Below are 22,402 nucleotides of genomic sequence, written 5' to 3'. Positions count from 1 at the left end.
AAAAATCTTGGATTATGTTAACAGTAATGTTTTCCTAAACACACCCCTTATAACCTTCCCTTCATAACTGAAGACCTTTGAACATGATCCGCTTTCAAAATTTAGGATTGCCGTAAACATAAAGATTGATCCTCGAATCTAACTAACTTACCGCTTCTATCAAACTCAAATAACACGTTTGGCACACAGCTTGCACAAAATTTTCTTTAAAGTGTGGGTGTATTGAGCACAGATTAAATGTAATAGTACAGCGGTAAACATGAATTTAACATACGTGACCACATAAATTCATTTTAAATAAAATTGGAATCAAATTAAAACCTTTTAAAACATTGAAACGTCAAATTATAAGGACCACAAAAGCCTATTTAAACATTATTGTCTATTTTAAGCACCAGAAACCTGCCCCTGATATTTGGTGAGCCCAAAATTGGTCGTTAGCAGTTGATAAATTAACCATTCAAATGTATTGAGTAATAAGGATTCAATCTTGGCATGGGAATCTGTTTGACTTTTATCAAATCCTAACAATCAACCAATAGACGATACAACTGGGTAGATTTCAATTACGGCAGTGTTTAGACAGAATTATTTGGACATCAAATTATAAGATGTATGTGAAATTCACCGGCAAAAAAAAATACTGCAGCATACTGTGCGATAGAAAAGAAATCGCATTATTGCTTCAGGGACAACCCCTACATACAGTTTCATAGTTGTTTCATACAATTTTGGAGCCAAAAACTGTGACCCTCATCATATTAAATGAGAGAAATAAGTGAGCAGAAAAAACACAAACATGCTGAATAACAACGGAAGGTATGATCCTAAAGAGTTTGCTCATTAGAGATTATAAATTACGGGCAGCCGCAATTCAAAAGCCAAACAAATGGTACCCATTATGCTATTTGAATTTTGAGGTTTAATTTACTGCATCCAAATTATATGTCAAGCAAAAGCCTGCGGGGATCCTCCACGATATCTTTGATGCGCCGCAGAAAGAACACTGCCTCTCTTCCATCAATAATTCTATGATCATAAGTTAGAGCAACGTACATCAATGGTCTTGGGACAACATTTCCTCCAACAACCGTAGGACGGCTCACTATGGAATGCATACCCAAGATTGCCGACTGCCAAAAACAATAGCTGCATGAGTTTTCTTTCTAAATAATTGTTCACAGTTTATTATACAACTTGTTAACAATTATTTGCAACATTAAAAACATTAACAAAATTTAACTAGTAACTACTGCCAGTAATTTAGCTTGATATTTTGAATTACACTGATGTTTCTGTGAAACAAATAGAATTTTGGTGAATTAGTGGTGACAAATAATGACCATTTTCATACAATTACAAACAATGCCTGAAGCTACTAATATGATAGAAGGAAAGCAATAATGTCAGAATTAAAGAAAACAAAATATATGTAATGAATTTTATCCTGTTAGAACTTCCAAACCTGAGGGGGGTTGATAATAGGGGTACTCAAAAGGCTTCCATAAACACCACCGTTGGATATTGTAAGAGTGCCTCCAGCCATCTCATCAATTGATAAAGTTCCATCATTTGCCTTCTTAGCAAAAGCATTGATTTGCTTTTCTATATCAGCGAAGTTCATGGTATCCGCATTGCGGATAACAGGAACAACAAGGCCCTGGGATGGAATTGAGGGGGTCAATAATTGTTCAAACACATGCACGTTGATAATTTTCATAGCCAGGCAAAAAAGAATGCAAATTTAACAACATATACTAAACTACTTGTTAATTAGCTCCATAGCCATGACAATAGTTGACATAAGTTTACTGAAAATAGCAAAGTTTCGCCAAGAGAAAGTATAATCATTGATAGATTTCTCTACGTAAACAAAGTAGACAAGAAAAGGTAAAGGTGTGGCTGGTAAAAACCTTCGGGGTACCAACAGCTATGCTGATATCTATATAATCTCTGTATATAATATCATCCCCATCAATGACTGCATTGACAATTGGTTGATGTTGGAGCGCATTGACAGCAGCCTAACATGTAGACCATAGAAAGTGTCAGGAAATACAAAGGATAAAGCCAAGCTAGTGAATACTTCTGTAAATAGAAAACATACTTTGACAAAGCCCGACATAAGACCCAACTTGACTCCATGTTTCTCAACAAAAGCATCCTTATAATCAGAACGGAGCTTCATCAAATTAGTCCTATCATCAAGAGCAGAACAATAAGGGAAAGAATGAAAATTGTAGTCTACTATATAAGGACAAGACAGGAAACCCAACATTAAGAATTGCCAATTAAATCCATGGAGTCCCTCAGTGTACACATTATAATAAATTACATCCTCCCCTCAACAGAATGTCCCATGATACTGGTGCTATCACATAGAAACTAACATAATGTAATATTACATGCATAGATGAGAAAAAAGTTGAACATAAATCCCACAAAGGAAAAAGGTTTCGACGCCAATGCATATGTATGTTAATCCATGCCCTATCTTCTTCTAAATAAAATAAAAAAACCAAGTGGGCGAGTACAATTTAAGAGAACACAAGTTTGTTGACCCCACAAAGAACAAGAAAAATTAACAGAAATGCATGACTTCCCAGTGTATCATAGCTTCTCACGTGGGTTGAGGGCTTCATTAAATTTAGAAGACAGTGTTCCATTAGATCCATGACCCAATAATGTATAATACTTAATGTTTATACATACATGGGTGAAAACATACAACTTAAGCAATATCCTTAGCTTTTGCTATACTTTAAAAATCAACTCAACATACATATCAACTTCATTGAAGGTTGTGAGCATAGCAAACGTGTTCTGGGAATCTTTCAGCCGTGTAGCAACACGTTTCCGAAGCCTTGTCATAGGAACCTTTGATAACAACGAAAGACATCAAAAGAACGTTCATGGTTGCTAAATATAATTCAGGTGGGACAAAAATCTCAATGACTCACCCGTCTTTCTCTTTCTTTGGGAGGAAGTTGGGGCTCAGTGGGAGAACTCAATGTCGCAGGGGGTGCTTTGGGCTTCTCTTTAGCAGGTGGAGTTTCAACTTTGGGAGCTTTCTTCTCCTCGCTAACCTTTTGAGTTGGCTGAGGAGCTGCTTTCTCAGATGTAGTCTCAGATGGAGCAACATGAGTTGCATCAGCAGACCTTGAAATGATTGCTATCTTGTTACCTGGCTCAACAGTATCTCCTTCATTGGCTAGAAACTGCAAACCATTAAATATATCACAACCCAAATTTAATACGAGTAATAACTTCTATAATTCTGGAGTGATTGGACAAGAGAAAAAACAATTTAGGCAATGAAACTGTACCTTCAGAATGACACCCGACTCCGGACTTGAAACATCGATTGTCACCTAATCAAGGAATAAGAACAATATACAGCATTAAATATTCTGAAAATGAAGATCAGATCCGTTTATAACCATCAGAATCCTTCACAAATATTTGTTTGTTCCAATATGGCACCTTATCTGTTTCAATTTGAGCAATTGGCTCATCAGCATTAACCCTGTCACCAGGCCCTGCGACATCAAATAAAAACATGATGGTCACTCACCAGTAATTCTTAAAAAAAATCAAATAGATGGAATAAAAAATATGAGGATCAACATACTCTTCAAAAAATTTGCCAGAGTTCCATCAGAGATAGATTCAGCTAGAGGAGGGACCACAACATCAACCGTATCTCCTTTATCATAAATACAAATAACAGTAATCATCATAACAGTTTTAGCCATCAAAAGCCAGAATAAAATAGGTTAGTTAAACAGCCTAAATGTCATATAAATGAATGGCATTGATAATCAATTCTTATTTCTTTAGTCCTAGATACCAGACTCACAAATAAAGTTAAAATGGAATTAAGAAAACTCATCAACATATAAGCTCCATTTACATAATACACAAAAAATAGACAAGAAAGTTTCAAATATAATATGTAGCCCGTGTAAGACAACAAAATCATGATGAAAATTATGAAATCAATAGACTGATTTTTACTCATTCTAACTGCACTAAATCTTACTAGATGTTCAATGTTTTCAAACAAATATAAGAAACAATATATTATATATTCCTTTATAAAGACAGATGCAATTCTTTTTCATAACCCCGGATTATCTCCTCTTTCAACACTCTTTCTAAGAGTTCAACATATTATAAAATGCATTAGATATGTGCAGTCATGCTTTACGAAAGGAAGAAACTTGAACCACAAAAGAATATGCATGTCAATATCTCACCACTGTCTGAAGAAAATGAACGCCCCCAGGTTCGAACAGCTGCGGACCTTGGATGAAAAACCACACTACATAACAAAAACATAATATCAAAACAGTATCACTGTGGATCAGAAACTGTATAATCTTTTCATTCCATAGACTCGTTAATTAATGATTTGTCATCATTGCACCCCCCACACTCCATGTTAAAATATTATCATCAGAATTAGATTGCCTACAAATGAAACGAAACAAGAATACACAAAATGCAACTGAGTTAAAAATATTCGATTTCAACTTATCTCTCTGGGAGATCCAATGCCTTTAGAACACCATCAAATTTAAATACTTGGTATTTTACATGAGGATGACAACTTTATATGAATTTTTACGTGCATAATCTATTCATTGGCAGCAACACACAAGAAAAGGTGTAAATTTTGCAACCAAATAAAACTGAAAAAGGGCAAGAAATATTAGTACTACTAAAAGTAAGGATTCAATTCGCTAGGGCACTGAAATTAATTTCATATTTTCATTATTCTTACAATATTTTTATTACCAATTCACTTTTTTCTCCTAAAAAGCCTGGAGATAGAAAACCTTTCTACATTACATTATTTTTCTCCAAACTATTTGCTGTTTTTGAGAAAACAATTTAAAGCTGCCAAATCTAATTCTAACATTTGAAGATCTGGTTCGAGAGATTGATTTTATGCATACAGTTTCAGCTAATTTTAAGTATATGTTAAGTACAACAAACATGTTTTCAGATTAACTTATTATTTTCAAGGAAAAACCAAAATGCTTAACCATGTGTACCCCTACAATCTCATCTTCCAATTTCTAACCCAAACTTTTCTACCAAAACTAAATAGAACTCCAATGCAATACTAGAATAAAGACTGGGACTAACTATCAACATGATGTCACTAACCTCATAGCTTTAGAATTAATCCCGCATCCTGCAACAACAAAACTAATGACTTAAATTGAAAAATAGAAGAAATCATTGAACTAATTAAGACAGTAGCCTCTAAATTATTTAAAAAAAAAATGCAACCATAATTACCTGGTGTTATATTACAAAAGTTCCTTACAAATCCACATCCGCCTGACGCAATCTGTCAAACATAATAAAAAATAGTTGTAAGAAACTTTAAAGAATAAGAATAAAAAGTAAAATATACGATCTAACCCCTTATAATAAAGAAGGCCACGATTAACAATGAGAACAAATAATGAGATAATCAATCATCCTATAGTGAAGATTGCATACATTAAACACAAATCCCAAAGAACTAATATGTTTAGTTTGAAGAAATATAGAAATGTAAGCCTTTAAGACCCTAAAAATACAGTTGTATCTTTGTGGTCCATTATAAATAAATAGAAACAAGGATCAGGCATGACACATTTGCGCTACGGAGGACCAAAAGGATGTGATCTTATTTTGATGAGCCAAAAACGAACATTGCCTTCTTTGAGGGAACAAACAGCATGCTTAACCCCATCACAAAAGTAACATTTTAAGTAATCATCAGTACCTTATGCAAAGAATAGAAAAACATATTAACAGATTAGGATGAAAAAAGAAAAAAAGTAAGACAAGCACCTCTTTCTCAACAGTGGAAGAAACTCTCGCAGAAACAGAAAGGCCAGACCGAATTTTCTGAACTGACTGCCCTAGAAGCTGAAACAATTGCAAGATACGTATCAGGCTTCGCTTAAACATACGCATCAAACCATGGATCAACACAAACACATTCAAATTGAAAATTCATCAAAAAAACGTCCAAAAAGATCGAGTCTATAAAGATCGAGCTCTTACCCAAGGAGACGGGCTGCCAGAAGCAACCCTCCGCCTTACGACACCAAACATGATTAGGATTACGCTATTAGAAACTTCTTCTTTTCCCTCCGGAATTCAAACCTAAATTGACAAATATCAAATTCAACATAATAAAAATCATCAGAGTGAACTGAAAACACATGCATAGATAACATCTTGGATTACGTCTCAAAACAGTAACAGTGACAATATACCGCGATGTATTCTCCCGATTGAACCTTCTAGATTCAGATTTGAGAAATTACGGTGAGTAATAAGAGAAATGCTAGTTTCGAAACACAGAAATAGAAAGCACCGCAAGAGAAGAGAATGAGAAGTGTCGAACCTGAATGCGAAACGCAGAAGGAAAGGTAGGGTTGACGATGGGACGGGATGGAATGGAGATGGCGGCCAACAACAAGTTCTGAAGAAAAATATTCTAGTGTCCTCTCTATTATTCTCTATTTTATTTCTTATTTCTTATATTAAATTTCTCTAATTCTTCACTATTATCCTAAAAATTGGGAATTTATCATGTCAAAAATTGCGCGTTCAAATATTGTTTTTCAGAGTTGAAGTTTATTTTAAATTATATTTTTTAAAATGAAAGTAACTCATCTGACCAGTTGATTTAAAAATCAATAACATGATTTGAAAGGTTCATAAAATGAAACAATTTAAGAATAAATAATAATTAAATTAATAAAATAAATGAATTCACTGTCTAAACTAGTTTTTTCATGTTTGGCTTTTATAAAAAATAGAAAAATTTATATGATCTGAAACTATATGTACTAAGGGTTTTATAATGATGAGTTGCTTCAAGCTTATAATCTAAACCTTGTTGTCATGCATATAGTTTATGTGAGAGTTATTTTATTCTAAATAAATCAATAAATTTCGTAAATATGTATTTATTACATAAGATATGTACCTATAAATAATAAGTTTTGTAATATAATAAATAATAATATATAACGTAAATATGCCTACCTTATACGTATTTCATTTTATGATTAGTTACATTTTAAGATTATAAAAAATCATGAATATAAACTACTGATTTAATAAAAATAACTCCACACATTTATGTTTATTCTTTTTCTTTAATTTTTTTATTTTTATGTATTCAAATTATATATTAAATCTATCAAATATAATAATAATAATAATAATATATTTAAAAAATATAAGTTAATATATTTTTACTTTTTAATTTATTAAAATGAGATTTCATAACACCAAAAATCGGAGAAACATGTTGTAAAAACAGACTACGTGTGTCCATCTTTTACGGGTTAAATATATTTTTGATCTCTTACGTTTCAGTGAATTTTGAAACTAGTCCCTCATAAAAAAATTTGACCAATTTAGTCCTTCATCTTTCAAAATGCATGAATTTAGTCCTTTTAACCAAATTTTGTTAAGTTTATCTGACGTTTCAAGCACATTTCATGATAGTATTTAAATTATTTACACTGTTTGACACATTTTTTCTTCAATGTTAACTTAAATACTATCATGAAATGTGCTTGAAACGTCAGATAAACTTAACAAAATTTGGTTAAAATGACTAAATTCACGCATTTTGAAAGATGAATGACTAAATTGGTATAAAGTTTTGATGAGGGACTAATTCCAAAATTCACTGAAACTTAAGGGACAAAAAACATATTTAACCCATCTTTTACCTATTAATAATAAATACAAATAAATCCTTCTAATAATTATTAAATTATTAAAGTAAAATATTTTATTAAGTTATTAGATTAATTTTTCAAAAAATAATTACAATTAGAAATAAATAGTTACAAAAATTTAAAGAGTAATATGATTAATATTAAAAACGGTAAAAAAAAAGTAGTAGATTGTGTACACACGCTTACTTAACAGTTTTCAAAACAATTTTTTGTTGTTGTTGTTGTTGATAGTTATAGACAATATTAAACATAGATTTAATTATTGTGAGTTTTAAAAAAAAATAGATAAAAACCAATGTTTTTATGGGTTTATTGATTATTCTGAAAAGCTTATAATACACTAGTTTTATTGGTGTTTCTGCTTAATGTTTGTGAATTCCTTTTGGATTCAGAAAAACAAATAAAGAAAACAGAAATGGGAAATGGACCATCTTAGAGAATTTTGATTTAAGAAAAAAAAAAACAGAACAAATAAATATTGAATCAATATGATCAAAAAATATTTTAGCTCCTCGTTTACTAATAATTTTAAAAATATTACTCTATCTTAATCTTATGTGAGTCTTTAGAAATATACGAAATACCCCGAGGACAAAGAAATATTATTTTGAATCATTGCATTAAATATTTTTGGTCATCAAACATTTTTCTTCAATTAAATATACCTGTATTAAAGAATAAAAGGTATTAGGTGACTTGGAATCATTGTATAATCTTGACTTGTTATTGTTTCATAAATAAAAAATTAACTAAGTATCAGACAGAAACATAAAGGGACCATCAGTTGAAAACGTTATCACAATCGGAAGCACCAGAGAGAGGGAACAGAGTGAAACAAGAGTAAGCTTCTCCATGAGGTGCCTCCAGTTCCAATCTTCACTGCTTCTTCCCTTGCATGCAAAACTCAAACACCAGCAACATCATCATATAAGCCACACCTCCAAACTATTTTACCTTTCTACCCACCAACCTCCATGTTTTCTGCACTTACCTTCATCAACTCCATTAAGTACCAAGGCACTCCCACATTTAATGGTGGTTCCTCCAGCAGAATCCGGCGACCTATCATCGTTGCTTCCGATAGGGTGCGGTCCAATATTTTATTTTTTTCCTTCACTGCACATAGTAAAACTCACAAAATGGAGTTTGATAGTTATTTAAAGTCTATAATTTAAAACAAAAATTCTCTGTACATTGCAGTGGCGTGCTTCTATCAATGTACGTCGTCACGAATTTTGTCGTCCCAGGTTTCCTTGCCAACTCTTTTCCAAAGGATGAGTCAAACGAAGAGAAGGATGATGACGATGAAGATGAAGAAGATGACGAAGAAGAAGATGAATAAAGAGGGGTATAGTCCTTAGCACGAAAGAAGACACTTCTTCGTCTATATCTTCAATGTGTAGTTCAAAGAGCAAGTACTTAGCGCTTAAGAAGTTTACCCTCAATGATTATGTTTTTTCTTAGTACTGAAAATTAGACTGAAAAGCGTATAACACCATTAATGTAAAAGTTGTATTATTATTCATGAACAATCTTTTATGGCAATTTTCTCCCTTTTTATCTCTCTATCACATTAAACTTTTTCTTTCATTCACACTCTTTTTCTTTGCTACTTTTACAATATTTATTTACAGAGACAATTTCTTAAACGTAGATTCGAACTATTTGTATTAATAGATCAATTTCTATCAGAGAAATACTAAACTTCGCAACCAGTCAGGCATTACGATTTCTTACAAAGAAGTGTGAAGCCTGAGGAGTATCTCAAAGGTGATTCCAACAGTACACTAAATAAAATTATATTTACTGAAGCCAAAAAGACTTATCTTCAATTCCCTTAATTAAAAAGAATGAAGAATAAACAGCCATGTATTTGGAAAAAGAATAAAGAAAATTTACAGTTATCTGCAGGGGAGGGGGAACCCAAAAGATTTCGGGTATCCTCAATAAACAGTGAAGAGGAAATTTGTCTATACAACCGACCAACCAATATCGAGAGGAGATTTCTCAGAAGGAGATGGGGATCCAGACTTTGGATGCTTCTTTGAAAACAAAGATGCCTTGCTATCAAAGAAACTTGAGAATGATTGCCGACCAGGCTTTTCTTCCTCATTTAACTGATCCTTTGAGAGAGACTTCCTCAGTTTATCTTTGCCGGCAAAGATAAGTTTAAGCTTCTTCAACGGGCTCTTTGGTTCATCACTAACCATAGTTGATTCGTCTGTCTGCTTAATCATCTTTAGTGCTTCTTCAGGATTTAATAACATTCTCTCCACTGTTTCATATGCCTACGCAGGAACGTAACCATTTAGTTCCCTATTAAATGTGTTAGCAAGTAGTTTTTGATAAAATCAACTACCAACAGTTTTGTTATCAATTACATGTCCGGTTGAATAATTTTTTTCTTCCACATGAGCTTACAGGTAGTATTCATAAAAGTAACAAGTCTCATGGATTGTGATAGTCTTGAAATGTTGCTTTTTCTTCAATATTCAATACATTTATTTATTTAGTGGACGACTGTTCAAATACGAGAATAAGGTAAGAACTTTCTCTAGTGGATTACATTGACACATCGACTATGGATTTCTTTCAGGTATTAATCAATATAGAGAGATCTGAAGCTTCACATGGATTCCGAGAGATGATATATTAAGTCACTTGTTCTAAACTCACCTGGAAAAGATCATCAACTTTCTCATTTAATCTGGTGCTTTGACAAGCGGCAATTATGTACTCCTTGCAGTCATAGAATAACTTCGAGAAGTCACCATTACTAGACAGCATAGGTTCAGCAATTGCAAATCCTAAACCAAGCTACATAATCAAAACAAAAGGGTATGATTATTAGAAGGGTATAGAAATTGTATATAAGAATCAATAGATATCAATCAAATTGAGACAACTTGTTAAGAGAAGAAAGAACGCGGTGAATTTCTATCAAGAACCTTTATAAAACTACAGGATTATTAGGAAATTCATCAATCGAGCAATATTTTGCAACGTGATACTTCGTGATTTCAAATTTATGAAATAATTAAAAGCTCAGAACAATTGTATTTCTTTACAAAAATTGGTGGCATAGAGCAAATTTGTAGTCCTCATAAAACTTTAATAGCCATGTGAAAAAAAAAAAGAAATATAGAACTTACCAAAGAAACAAACAGCTGTAGAAAAAGATCAGAAAGATCGATGTCCTCAAAAGCATTGAGGATGCCCTCCCTATACATGAATGGAACATAGGATTCAAGATATGGCTTTAGGGTTGAAATATACAAATTTTTAATGCAAAAAATCCTCATCAACAACTTACACTGCCAAATCCTCATCAAACAGGGGTGCCTGCTTAACAGCTGGTACTGGTTTTGATGTTTCCCACAATTCACGCCACAAATTACCTATCATTGACATGTAATGAAGTTCAGAGAAGTCTAACAGTATGAATCAGAAGAAAATAAGTGCTCAACAGTTCCCATGTTTCTTGCAGATGTTGTGGATTATAACTTGCAATAAAAGTAAGACAATACTAAAGATTCATTTGTCTGCATAATGCTGTACGATAGATATGATACAATATCCAGTTTATTTTATATATATCTTTCTGAAATGCTATAGAGATTTAGGTATAGGGTGTCAACACTTTCAATTCCGTGGTTTGTCCAAGGCAATAAGGAATATGAAACCTGATTATCTATGCTTATATCAATTGAATTGACTGACAATGAAATCCTTAATTCAACATTCAAAGTTATTCAAACTATGCAGTTAGACATTGTAGAACCAAAATTAACCAGTTAGCCACAGAAGTTTTCACATCAACCTGCAATGAAAAATTTTCATCACGTATAGTGAGATTCTATCATATGCATGTCTTCCTTGCAACTCCCCAAATCATATGGTAAAAGTTTACTCACAGTTAGTGATAAGATACAGTGCATAAAATATTTTGTTTCATGCAAAGTAAATCCAGAATTTTATCAGATGTTGATGCTCCACTGACACAGAAATAGACCACCAAATAGTTGCAGCAGAATTTAAGTAACAATCCATGAGGGAAAAGACTGAACGTGTACCTTCTTTTTGCATTCGCCGACTTAGCTGACCTTTGGCAGACAATGACTCTGCACTATCAAAAACATCACTATCCTCTGCACTTGCCTCATTGTCTGTCCAATCAGGAGGAGAGTGCCATCTTACAAAATCCTCTAAAATACATCCAGGATTTGCAGCCTAAAATGTGATAACAAACAGAACTAACTCAAACATTAGGTACATTCAATATAGTAAGAAACATTCAGAATACCAGTAAGAAAAATTCCCTTCAAGGGCTCCCTTACCTTGAAAGCTTGCATATCTGAGAGCAATTGAGAGCACCCAGCTCCAACACTGACCATAAAAGGTAACTTAGTAATCAAATTAGAAACAGTTATATGATCATCAATGTATTATAAAAAAGCATTCTGTGAATGTTAAGTTGATCAACTAGTCCATCAATGCAAATTCTATAAATTATTAAGGTCATAGGTTCAGACTCTATCCTTAGAGACACTGGTCCAGGACACAGTCTAGATGTGAGTCAATATCTCATACTCATAGGTTTAGATCGTGTCAAACAATTCACAAAGGTATACAGGAACGCATCTAACAAGCAATAAAGAGCCCAAGAAGCAACAAGAAATTTCTTATTTAATAAAAAATTTCATGATACAAAACAGTGAATTGGGATCAATACACTTTACACATATACAAGGAAACAGAAAACGCATTTAGATTTAAGATGATGGGTGGTAAAAAATGAATAGCAGATAGCCTACAGACCTCCCAGTCCGCAGCACAAACTCCTCTGTTTCCCTGATTAGATCCTCAGTAAGCAAAGGCCCTTCCTATACATAAAATAGTCCAAACATCACAATTATAAGGGTGTGGTTAAGTAGTAATTATATAGAAAAAATAAATATTTATAATACCTGGGTGACTGGAGAATACACAGGCTCGCCAGTTTCCAACAATGTCATATCTCCAGCAAGACGATCTGCACCAAGTCGTAGAACAAGCTCCCCACTGTTTAATCTAGCATATAGAACAGGGCTTGCAGGAGCTCCAGCATTATAATCAGATGATTCTTTTGTGTCTGAGCTAGCTTGCTTCATCATAGAGTCTAGAGATTCAGTGGCAACAACACGAAACCTTTTCCGAGAAATGCAGCAATTAATTAATTGAAAATGTTGATATACAAGACATGAATTCAAATCAGGAATCTCGTTCTTGGGGACTCCTGGTAAGTGTTGCCCCTCAGACCAAAGTTTTCTTACCTGTATCAGTAAAATAAATAAGTTCATAATATTCTCCTTCAGCTGGTAATTACGGAAAATTAGAATTACTAGTGCTAAACTAAGTTCAAGTAACATATCCTAAACCAGAAGACGTTTGCATATGATTTATATTTTCTTTTATTGACATGCTGATCTGAGGAGGAAAAAAAAGGCAAACAGCTTTATAGTACACATCAGATTGAGTTGTTTTGGTTTGAAAGCTTCCCAAGTACCAATAACAGCATATGAATAATCTGACTGCCTATTCCACAAATTTTAGACCTTTGCAAAGGGAAGGGAAGGATAACTAGATGCAAACTTTATTAGACCAGTACAAAGAAAACATAAAAACAAGGGAAAAAAAATTCACTATCCAACTCCTTAAACCAAATGAAGTTCCCAAACTTATAAAATAACAATTAAAAATAAAAAAACAAGTAGGAAACAAAATATGACATTTCTTAATATGGCATAATTATTTGCTGTCCAAATTGTGTGATCTAGATGAAGATATTAATCTAGTAATGATGATTCACTCTGTTAAAAAGATCATAATCCCGTAAACTGGTTACTTCAGATAACCGTTCATACACAATGGAAAATATAAGATCAATACTGCAAATAAAGTCTAGGTCTCTTGGTAAGTAATAACGTGTATGATATCAGAACTAGAAATTCTTTTGAAGATAAACATACTTCAGCAACAACACAGCACCAGAAAAGAGCCATTTTACGGACAGTCCTGTAGTTTCCAAGGATTTCAGCTAGCTTAACAACAAGACTTTCAGGAGGAGCACCATGAATATCTCTTGGCAAAGACGTCATGGCAGTTTCCTCTGTATTAGAGTTGATCTTTCTCGTAAGGAAATCTCCCTCTGCGAATATCTTGCAAATATTACAATGAAAGTGAAAGATCATTGCAGATAGTGGGTTAAAGAAAACGAGGAGCATAAAAACATCATCAGCAAGCCACCTACAATTCACATACCTGGATCAAACAAAGAACTGATTAACTGCACAACTTTCTCATTGCTAATAAACTCCTGAGTGTGTCCATCCTCCTTTTCACGTAGCACTAACGCCTTAACAGCAGAGAGACTCAAGGCTGCCCTGTCATTTGCAAGTGAAGAACCTCCTGATGAACCTATAAATTCTTTCACTGACTTCACTTTACTTCCAGCCCTAGTCAAGAGGTAAAATACAAATTTAAGAGGTTAGATATATTATTGAGCAGAATCTTTTTGAATGACAGCACAGGCTTCTTATGTTGTTGAATTATACAATAACACACGTTCAATAAATATGTGCCAAATAGAGAAGGAGAATTTTACAACCAGAGAGATAGAAGTAAACAACGTTGAATAGAGAACCTTAAAGTAGTTCACAGAAAGATGCGGGAAAAAGGGGAAACATAAGGCAAAATATTTTGCTAAAACAATTACAACTTACTCAACAGCTACAGCCAATTGCTTGAGTACAGATGACGGAGGAATAGGATCTTTAGTTGCAGCAGTTAGGCTTTCAACTGAAGGAAATAATTCTGAAGCCTGAATCAAAGATTTTATTCATACATCACTAAAGCAACAATATCTATAATGAATTGGCAAATCAAAGTGATACTCATTTGTATGATTGAAAATACAAATAATAATAATAAAATCCCAATTGTATCTTCAACTAATTTACTGGAAAGAGGCACACCATGAGATTCCCACACATTACCAATTTATTACAAGAACACCGTGCATTCCTAACTTACACATGAACTTTTTTGTTCAAGATGACGACATGGTCAAACAGAGACTATTTTGTAAACAAAATGCTCACGGTCAACATACATTATCAGATTTTGCTTAGATACTCCCGATTTATCTTCGTGGATCAGAGACTTCAATCATCCGCACACAGTTGGAAATTGGAAGATGAATCCTTCAGTTAAAATGTTTCATATTTTCTTACCTTAGCATCTTGATCTTTCTTCACATTCAGGGTGTATAAATTATCATCATAAAATGGAACTGCCATGTTCGCATCCCCAACTTTATCAGTATCTTCAACTTCTTTTCTCCCTCTCCCGATGTTCTTTATCCTATCTTGCCAATCCTGCTTTATTCCAATATGCGGAGGCCTCCACTTTATATGCTTCAAATCACTGCGAACCTGCACCATCCCCTCACAAAGACCAATGTGCAAGTAATTAACCACTCACTACATGACAAATGTTGCCTAACAATTACCTAGCCATAAACGCAGACAAATAGGTAAACATATTCCAATCATCTTTTAAGTCAAAACAAATTTCGTATCACAACTTTCCACTCAGCAAGGTTCCCGCAAATACTGACAATAAATTGTACACAAAAATAAAGATGTCACCTTCACGTTTATTCTGGATTATAATTAATTTTGAGGAAGGACATTGAGTTGAGTAAACGAAATAAATACAAAGCAGATTTCATTAATGAGTAGATTCACCAGATGATGAATTTCAATACATCCCACGTCATCACCCTAATCTAAATTTCCCTTCCCTCACGAACCTAAAATTAAAACCTAACGAAACAAACCATTATAGTTTCGTCTCATAATCAAATGTAGCTCCCCAAAGTGCAGGAAAAAAAAAAACAAAAAACAATCCAACCTCTGTAGGATTGAAAATGTTTCCGCTTCGAAACACTATTTACCCAAATTATATGACCAACACCAAGTTCAGATTAACAAATAATAATTAACATTAATAATAATTACTGATACACGGCCATTACCTCCTTGGACTCGTTTTCGATGTTGCTGTTGGGAGAATCCGCTTCCTGCGACGAGTTCCTATCGTGATCTTCTTCACGGTCAACAAATTGAGTCAATGTTAATTCCGAACACGATAATTGTTGTTTTAATCATTAATTGTTTAAATCTCCCTAAAAAAACGAAGGGAAAAGAGAAGGAAAGAAAAAATAGGCAAATCCGCTTAAAGCTAAATATAAAGCTAGATAAGTAAAAAAAGAAACCGAAATATAGGTCGCGAGAGAGTTTTTCTTTTTCGGGCTTGTTTCAATGTGGCGCGCTGAGAACCTCACTCACCTCGATCGGATTTGAAATCCATGAGCACGCGCTCCGCTTTTGCCGCCGCAGAATGAAAGGCGTTCCTCGCTTTGGACACGAAGGTGTGCTCCTCCATCTCCTGCGCGCGACAAGGCGCACTTAATCCACACACACGTTCTACCAAATTGAACCGTTGCGAGTTAGTTCTAAGTCATTGCTTTCAGTATTTGTAGTCAGCGATGATGCGTTGTGGTTGATGCAAAAAGAACACCAACTTGATGTTCATATGATTCTTCCCATGGACTGTGAAAGTACTCACAATAGTGGAAGATCACAAATTCTGTGGTCTTCTCTGCACTAAAATATTCCCAAACCAAAACTGGGAGAGACAACATGAATAAGATGATAGTAACTATCACTTAATTTGACAACAACGTTTTTCTATCTTTTAATTTGTTTCCTTTTAATTTTGAATATTTTTCGCAAACTTTTATTGAAATTTTAAAATATTGAGCGTAATGGAGGAGTTTGATCAAATTTATAATACTAGTACAAATTTAAGATTATCTTAACTTTATAAATTACATATACATTATAGTTTATTTTATCTCTAATATTTCGTATAATATCTCCAAAACATTCTTTTAACATTTCATTTTATTAAAACATTAAAAAAAAAATGTGACGTAGTTATTTTAGTGCATTCCGTTGTATATTAATTTATTTTGACTGAATATGTATTGCTTGCTGATGAACCAATTAAGAGGTATAATCGAAAATTTCGTAGCTATATTTCTATATATTTCTATTATTACAAAACATATTTATACGGATAGAATCATTTAACAATGATTGTCCAGAGAAAAAATATGTGGGAATAGTTGAAAAGAGGAAGTTTATTAAGAGTTCATCTTCCATTAATTTTAGTCCTCTTGTTACATGCTCCCTTTAATTGAAAATTCATTCATTTGCAATTATTTGTTTTATTGATGAAACCAAAGGAGGAAACCGAAAAGGGGAAGATTAAATGAAATTACTAAAATAAAATTATGTTAACTAACTTCTTTAGTTAACACGCAAATTAATCTTTTATATTTATATCTAGAATTCATATATAAGAATGAGAGGAATAAATCTAAATCATATGAATTATTAAGGTTGAATGTCAGGTAAAGATTTATAACCATTTTCATGAAGGTTTAATGTCAATTCGCTCTCGCATTAAAAAAAAAAAAGATAACCTCTAACTATATGATTTAAATATATTTTTAATTCGTTAAATTTAAGACAAATTGGTTTCTGGATCTTGAAATTAAAAAAAATAATCTTTATCTCTTATAATTAAAAAAAAAAACTATTTTAGTTCATCTATCTAAACATGCTAAAAGAATATTCATATAATTAAGTTTGAAAATCTGAAAAAATGATATTGTAATTTACTTTCAAGTGAATAACGTTTATTGTTTAACTTGTTGATTGAAACATTTCTAAAAGAAAAATTCAATTAACTTCCAGTTTATACATGAAAAATAGTTAAAACTTCAATTAATATAAATTTAATTTCACGTTTAAAAGATAATTTCCAAGAGACGATGACTCAAGACAAAAACAAAGTGTGATCTACACAGAAAGAGTAGAAGACGTAACCAAAATTAGGTAATCGGTAATCGTGATGCACACTAAAAAGATTTGAACACCAATTTGATTTGTATATAACCTATGCACGTTTGACATCAGAATTTGGTGCAACCAATAAGGAGGATACTAATTTTGTTGGTTGTTCCCAGACAGATTATATTCTACATTTTTGTTTTGTTTGTTTATGTTTACAAATCTATACAATACATCGCATTCTGAATTTTCACGCAATCATCAAAACTAGATAGCAGAAACTAAATTGAATAAACTGAAAAGCGTCTACTAACAATTTTAAAATACGAGATTTATTTTGGTAAATTAAATTATTAGACTATTCACCCAAAATAATTTTTAGAAGACATTTATTCTTTTGTTATGATTATAAAAAAAATATTTGTTGAAGAAATAATTCTAAGAAGTTACTAGAAGGAATTTTTAACAATTAAAAGTCCCATTTTGTTGGGATACCATAGCAAGCTTCTCACAACCTACTAAAACACAAAAACAAACAGTAACTTCTCATAAAAAGAAGAAACTCATCAAGTCAAAATTTCATAAGAGAACCCCCACATACATAACATCAAACATTTTACAGTAGCAGTGTAAAACATCGAGTACAAAATTACTTCCAAACAATCTTTCGCAGCATAGATAAAATATAAATGTAGGTTTACACATAAAACACCTTTGCCTGTTGAACACGACAATTCGTCCAGTCAAAGCCTCTGAAGGAGCAATCAGCACAACTCAAGAAGCCCGTCATACCGAATATCAAATTTTCAGATCAAAAGCTTCTCAATAGCATCCTGCACACCCACAAAATACTCAGAATCCTTATTTATTCACTATAACTCGATAGCAACTTTCAGAGAGTCCAGTTTATCATAAGACCTGGTGATTTTTGGTTAGGTAATTACTGAGTGATATTATATAATAGTTAAATATTTTATCATGACCAGTTTTAAAACCACACAATTACAATCAAACCAGTGAATTGTTACTTAACACATTTACTAATAGAATGACTGATCCAGATTTTAACATCACTAATGGGTAATACAGTTAGCAAGTATATGAACAATATTGAAGTAAAGTCACAGTGAATACCTTTAGCTGCTGAATTTGGGATTTCAGTTGACTTCCTTCATTAGTTGTAACAGAACATGCAATCACTGGCCGTGTGACACCACATGCTCGCCCAAGTGCTTGTTTCGATGGGACAAATACATAGGGAACATTCTACAAAATTCAAACAAACATCCAAGGGTAAAGGTTACTTTCCTCCTTGAGAAATAAGGACCAACAGTAAATTACAAAAACAGTAAAATAGTAAAAATCTAAGATAATAAGTTTCCATGAGAAGGGTTATTGTGAACATGCTAAGTTTCCATCAGAGTAAATGTTCACTCAAGGTCAGAGCATTACTACACAAATCTTACGTGTTGTACTGGGGCATACATATTAATAAATCACAAATAAAAATATTAGATTGTAAAATATAAAAGTTTCATACTTCAGAAGCAGCAAATTACTCTATTACAAAACAACTGATAATCCAAACAAGCATTGATCATATTTGTTGGGAGTGTTTTCAGAGATCCATTTCAGAACCAGTCAAACAGGAAACATCAATATTTTGATTTGAATCTTTAGGAACCTATACTAATAACTTAATCATGCTTGAAAAAATTTCATATGAAAATACACAAAGAGGAAATAGGCTCGAGGACTTCAAAGTTAATCCTCAATCAGTAAAAAATCATACACAAGTCTGATGTTACAAGAAAGACTGCAGTTAAAGATTTATGCCAACCAAAATAATACAAAGGAGATAGAAAATTGAGAAATAATTTTTCCACCCTTTTGAATTGTATTTTAACACTTAGACCTGCATTTTAAACTTTTTTTTTATCATTTTATTTTTCTTGCATATCCTCATTCTGCTGTCGTTTACGATAAATTAAAATCAATTAGATTGCATAAGAAACATTTGTAGGGAAATAGATTACCTTGTCCTCAGCAAGCAGAGGAAGATGGAGAAGGATTTCAAGAGGCTCGGTGTCTGCAGCCATGACAACGAACTCAGAAATACCTCTATTCAGAGTTTTGGTGGCTGAAACAAACGGAACGCGTTAACACCAATTACAACTTTTTCAAACTTCGGAAAGAATGAAAAAGACATAAGAAAAGAGAGAAAAACCTTCATTAGCACCCTTTTTGAGTTGCTTGTAGTTGGCAGCTTGTTGAACAAGATCAAGTATTGTTATGGTGAGTTGAGCATCCGCCAAAGGGTAAGCTTTTGGGTTCACGGTCTCTCCGGTCTGCAAAACAGACAATAATTAAACAGAGAAAACACAAACAAACAAGAAACATGAACGTTCAGAAGAGAAAGTGAAAGATTCTGCGAAGAAAGTGAGGCAGAACCAACCATTTTCGGATGTTCGGTGATTGCAGGGAGGCTAGCTAGGGTTTTGAGGGGAGACTGAAGGAAACAACGTTGGATCAATAGGGTTTAAGTAATGGGGAACTCACAACACACATATAATCTTCACCGTTTAATTCATCCTACGGTCTACATCCACTCTCTTTCATTTTCAATCTATTCTCTCTGATAATACCAAAATATTAATAATATAATAATATTTTGCCAAATAATAATAATAATAATAACAAATAAATAAAAATAAGTAAATTAAACGGAACTATCATATGAAACGGCTTACGGACCTATTAATAAAGAAAATTTGTTTTTATACTATAATCACAAATTTTTATGTACATAATTTATTATTTATTGTACTGTTATTAATATATTTTATTTTATTATTTCATTATTTAAATTTTACTTTTTAAATTTAATTAATTATTTAAACATAAATTATTTAAGATAAAATTATAAAAGTTATTTATTTTAATTATCTCCTATGAACTTATATTTTAAATATAATAATATTTTTATTTACAATTTAAATTTTTTAACTATTTTTAAAACTTATTTGACTAATTAAAATGAAAAATTATTTAAAATAAATTATAAAACTATTTATTTTATAACTGTTTTTTCAAATATATTATATTAAGTGTAATAATATTTTTATTAATAAAAGTATTTTTTTGTTATTTTACTCTGTAACAATATATAAAAAAATATATAAGGAGGATTCTCTGTATCTACATTTCAAAATATCAATTTTACCTTTTAAAATATTATTATTTATTAAATTTTTAAAAATTAACTGTTATTTTTATAAACTTTTTTATAAAATCGTTTATCTCTGATTTTCTATTTTTTTTATTTTATCAACCGTTATTTTCTCATCTTTTCTTAATATATTTTATTTTATTTTTAATAAATATAATTTTATTTTATATATTAATTTAATAAAATTAAATTATCATCACTTACTAATATAATATCACGTATATTTAAAAAATACGTGTATATATATACCACAGCAATATCCGTGTATACGCTAGTAAAAAAGAAAATACATATAAATATGAATATATTTTCATTAATATTTCTAAAAGAAGTTCGAATTTGGAAAACATTGTTTTTATTACTGCCAATTCATTTTGTTAGATAAAATGTTCATTTGTGTAACTCATCTTTGATCTATAAATAAATATTGAAACAAAAGATCTACAACAAAATGCTAATTGGGTCTTACAAAGGTTTTTTCTAAAATGAAATTATATATTTTTTTTATTTTTGATCCGATTTAAAGTCTTATTCATTTTTCGTTTTAACTATAAATACATTTTCACAAATAAATCGATGAAAATTTATTATGGACATTTTTTTTTCTTTTTCACAATAATTATAGAAAAAATGTCAATTAAAGTAGAGTGGATTTAAAGGATGTTACTGGAAATATCATATTTATAAATTATCTTGTTTTTCGTATATTAAATAATATTTAAAATAATCATTATAATTTTCCGTTTAAAATATTTTTATTTGTATATATACCCTTACGACTTTACATAAAATTGTCATCATATAGGACCGTTTACATTGTTAATTTGACTGAGTTTTTGTTCAAAATGTCTGATAGAATTATTTCGATTATAAGTGTTATATATCTTATTTATTATTTGTTGTTATTTATAGAATAAAAAATTCAATTCAAAATTTGTTTCCCCTCAATACTAATTTTCATTTATTTTTTTAACTAATTTCATTTCAATTATAATTTAAAATTTGGCGTTTAATAACCAAAATTTAACCTGAAAAAAAGAGTTGTATATTTCAGAATATATTATCCATGTAATTTTTGTTTGTTATTTAAGTTAAAATATGTAGATTGATATTCAACATTTGTATTAACTTCATTTACAAATACCTAAGGTTAATTTAGAAAAAAAAAAGTTAATTTCTTTGTTATTAAATTGTGATTTGTGTGTATGATTTTATCTTGAAGTTGTTAATATTATTGAAACTTCGATTTTAAAATCTTGAAATCGTAGTTAGTACTGACGACTATATCTTACTTCTTAATCCTATCAATAGCTTTTAAAAAAAATCTAGATCGGTAATATCAAATAAAAATTAACTTCCTAGTAAATTAACCTACTTATACAAAGTGTTTGGTTTAACTACTTGTCTATTATTTATTTATTGCACATTGAAATATAAAAAAT

General features: G+C 31.6%; 4 protein-coding genes across 6 annotated transcripts; 1 reads left to right on the top strand and 3 right to left on the bottom strand.

Moving 5' to 3' along the window:
- Window positions 1-654: 654 nt before the first annotated feature.
- LOC114194355 (dihydrolipoyllysine-residue succinyltransferase component of 2-oxoglutarate dehydrogenase complex 1, mitochondrial-like) lies at window positions 655-6,560 on the bottom strand. Of its 2 annotated transcripts, none has more exons than XM_028084521.2 (15): window positions 6,416-6,560; window positions 6,070-6,171; window positions 5,854-5,931; window positions 5,311-5,362; window positions 5,176-5,203; window positions 4,260-4,324; window positions 3,632-3,706; window positions 3,484-3,539; window positions 3,327-3,371; window positions 2,961-3,218; window positions 2,783-2,877; window positions 2,108-2,198; window positions 1,914-2,024; window positions 1,466-1,660; window positions 655-1,133 (listed from the first exon to the last, which is right to left on the bottom strand). In XM_028084521.2, the coding sequence occupies exons 2-15, from the start codon at window positions 6,118-6,120 to the stop codon at window positions 942-944; spliced, it is 1,392 nt and encodes a 463-aa protein (XP_027940322.1). In that variant the 5' UTR covers window positions 6,121-6,171; window positions 6,416-6,560; the 3' UTR covers window positions 655-941. The 2 variants fall into 2 exon arrangements, with proteins under 2 accessions (XP_027940322.1, XP_027940323.1); XM_028084522.2 differs by lacking the exon at window positions 6,416-6,560 and adding an exon at window positions 6,285-6,378.
- A 1,980-nt stretch (window positions 6,561-8,540) lies between these two features.
- Window positions 8,541-9,335, top strand: LOC114194587 (uncharacterized). The gene is made up of 2 exons (XM_028084918.2): window positions 8,541-8,854; window positions 8,970-9,335. Exons 1-2 carry the CDS (start codon window positions 8,622-8,624, stop codon window positions 9,109-9,111), a joined length of 375 nt encoding a protein of 124 aa, XP_027940719.1. The 5' UTR covers window positions 8,541-8,621; the 3' UTR covers window positions 9,112-9,335.
- Window positions 9,336-9,552: 217 nt separating this feature from the next.
- Window positions 9,553-16,515, bottom strand: LOC114194585 (uncharacterized). 2 transcript variants are annotated; one of them, XM_028084915.2, is made up of 14 exons: window positions 16,160-16,515; window positions 15,847-15,917; window positions 15,041-15,241; window positions 14,531-14,628; window positions 14,070-14,263; window positions 13,778-13,956; window positions 12,737-13,081; window positions 12,588-12,652; window positions 12,107-12,155; window positions 11,843-11,999; window positions 11,083-11,167; window positions 10,922-10,991; window positions 10,446-10,586; window positions 9,553-10,057 (listed from the first exon to the last, which is right to left on the bottom strand). In XM_028084915.2, the coding sequence occupies exons 1-14, from the start codon at window positions 16,254-16,256 to the stop codon at window positions 9,740-9,742; spliced, it is 2,070 nt and encodes a 689-aa protein (XP_027940716.1). In that variant the 5' UTR covers window positions 16,257-16,515; the 3' UTR covers window positions 9,553-9,739. The 2 variants fall into 2 exon arrangements, with proteins under 2 accessions (XP_027940716.1, XP_027940718.1); XM_028084917.2 differs by having other exon boundaries at window positions 15,847-15,914.
- Window positions 16,516-18,250: 1,735 nt separating this feature from the next.
- On the bottom strand, window positions 18,251-20,328 carry LOC114193466 (uncharacterized). The gene is made up of 5 exons (XM_028083282.2): window positions 20,187-20,328; window positions 19,959-20,079; window positions 19,768-19,871; window positions 18,866-18,997; window positions 18,251-18,564 (listed from the first exon to the last, which is right to left on the bottom strand). Exons 1-5 carry the CDS (start codon window positions 20,187-20,189, stop codon window positions 18,538-18,540), a joined length of 387 nt encoding a protein of 128 aa, XP_027939083.1. The 5' UTR covers window positions 20,190-20,328; the 3' UTR covers window positions 18,251-18,537.
- Between the last annotated feature and the right edge of the window lie 2,074 nt (window positions 20,329-22,402).

This window comes from Vigna unguiculata, chromosome 8, assembly GCF_037176805.1.
Source record: "Vigna unguiculata cultivar grain cowpea cultivar isolate G323 ecotype 2 chromosome 8, ASM3717680v1, whole genome shotgun sequence".
Taxonomy (NCBI): Eukaryota; Viridiplantae; Streptophyta; class Magnoliopsida; order Fabales; family Fabaceae; genus Vigna; species Vigna unguiculata.
Note: the sequence above shows the minus strand (reverse complement) of the source record. Positions and strands in the feature narration are given on the sequence as shown.

Excerpts from the sequence above, each read along its gene's own strand:
- LOC114194355 (XM_028084521.2), bottom strand. The coding sequence starts at position 6,120 with ATGTTTGGTGTCGTAAGGCGGAGGGTTGCTTCTGGCAGCCCGTCTCCT. Across the intron at positions 4,325-5,175 it reads ATTAATTCTAAAGCTATGAG|TGTGGTTTTTCATCCAAGGT; the intron begins GTTAGTGACATC and ends TTTGTTATGTAG. Across the intron at positions 2,199-2,782 it reads ACCTTCAATGAAGTTGATAT|GACTAATTTGATGAAGCTCC; the intron begins GTATGTTGAGTT and ends TCTTGATGATAG.
- LOC114194587 (XM_028084918.2), top strand. The coding sequence starts at position 8,622 with ATGAGGTGCCTCCAGTTCCAATCTTCACTGCTTCTTCCCTTGCATGCA. Across the intron at positions 8,855-8,969 it reads TCATCGTTGCTTCCGATAGG|TGGCGTGCTTCTATCAATGT; the intron begins GTGCGGTCCAAT and ends TGTACATTGCAG.
- LOC114194585 (XM_028084915.2), bottom strand. The coding sequence starts at position 16,256 with ATGGAGGAGCACACCTTCGTGTCCAAAGCGAGGAACGCCTTTCATTCT. Across the intron at positions 12,156-12,587 it reads TTTGTGCTGCGGACTGGGAG|TGTTGGAGCTGGGTGCTCTC; the intron begins GTCTGTAGGCTA and ends TTTTATGGTCAG. Across the intron at positions 10,058-10,445 it reads AAGTTGATGATCTTTTCCAG|GCATATGAAACAGTGGAGAG; the intron begins GTGAGTTTAGAA and ends GTTCCTGCGTAG.
- LOC114193466 (XM_028083282.2), bottom strand. Across the intron at positions 18,998-19,767 it reads CTCTGCTTGCTGAGGACAAG|AATGTTCCCTATGTATTTGT; the intron begins GTAATCTATTTC and ends TGAATTTTGTAG. Across the intron at positions 18,565-18,865 it reads CCCAAATTCAGCAGCTAAAG|GATGCTATTGAGAAGCTTTT; the intron begins GTATTCACTGTG and ends GTGGGTGTGCAG.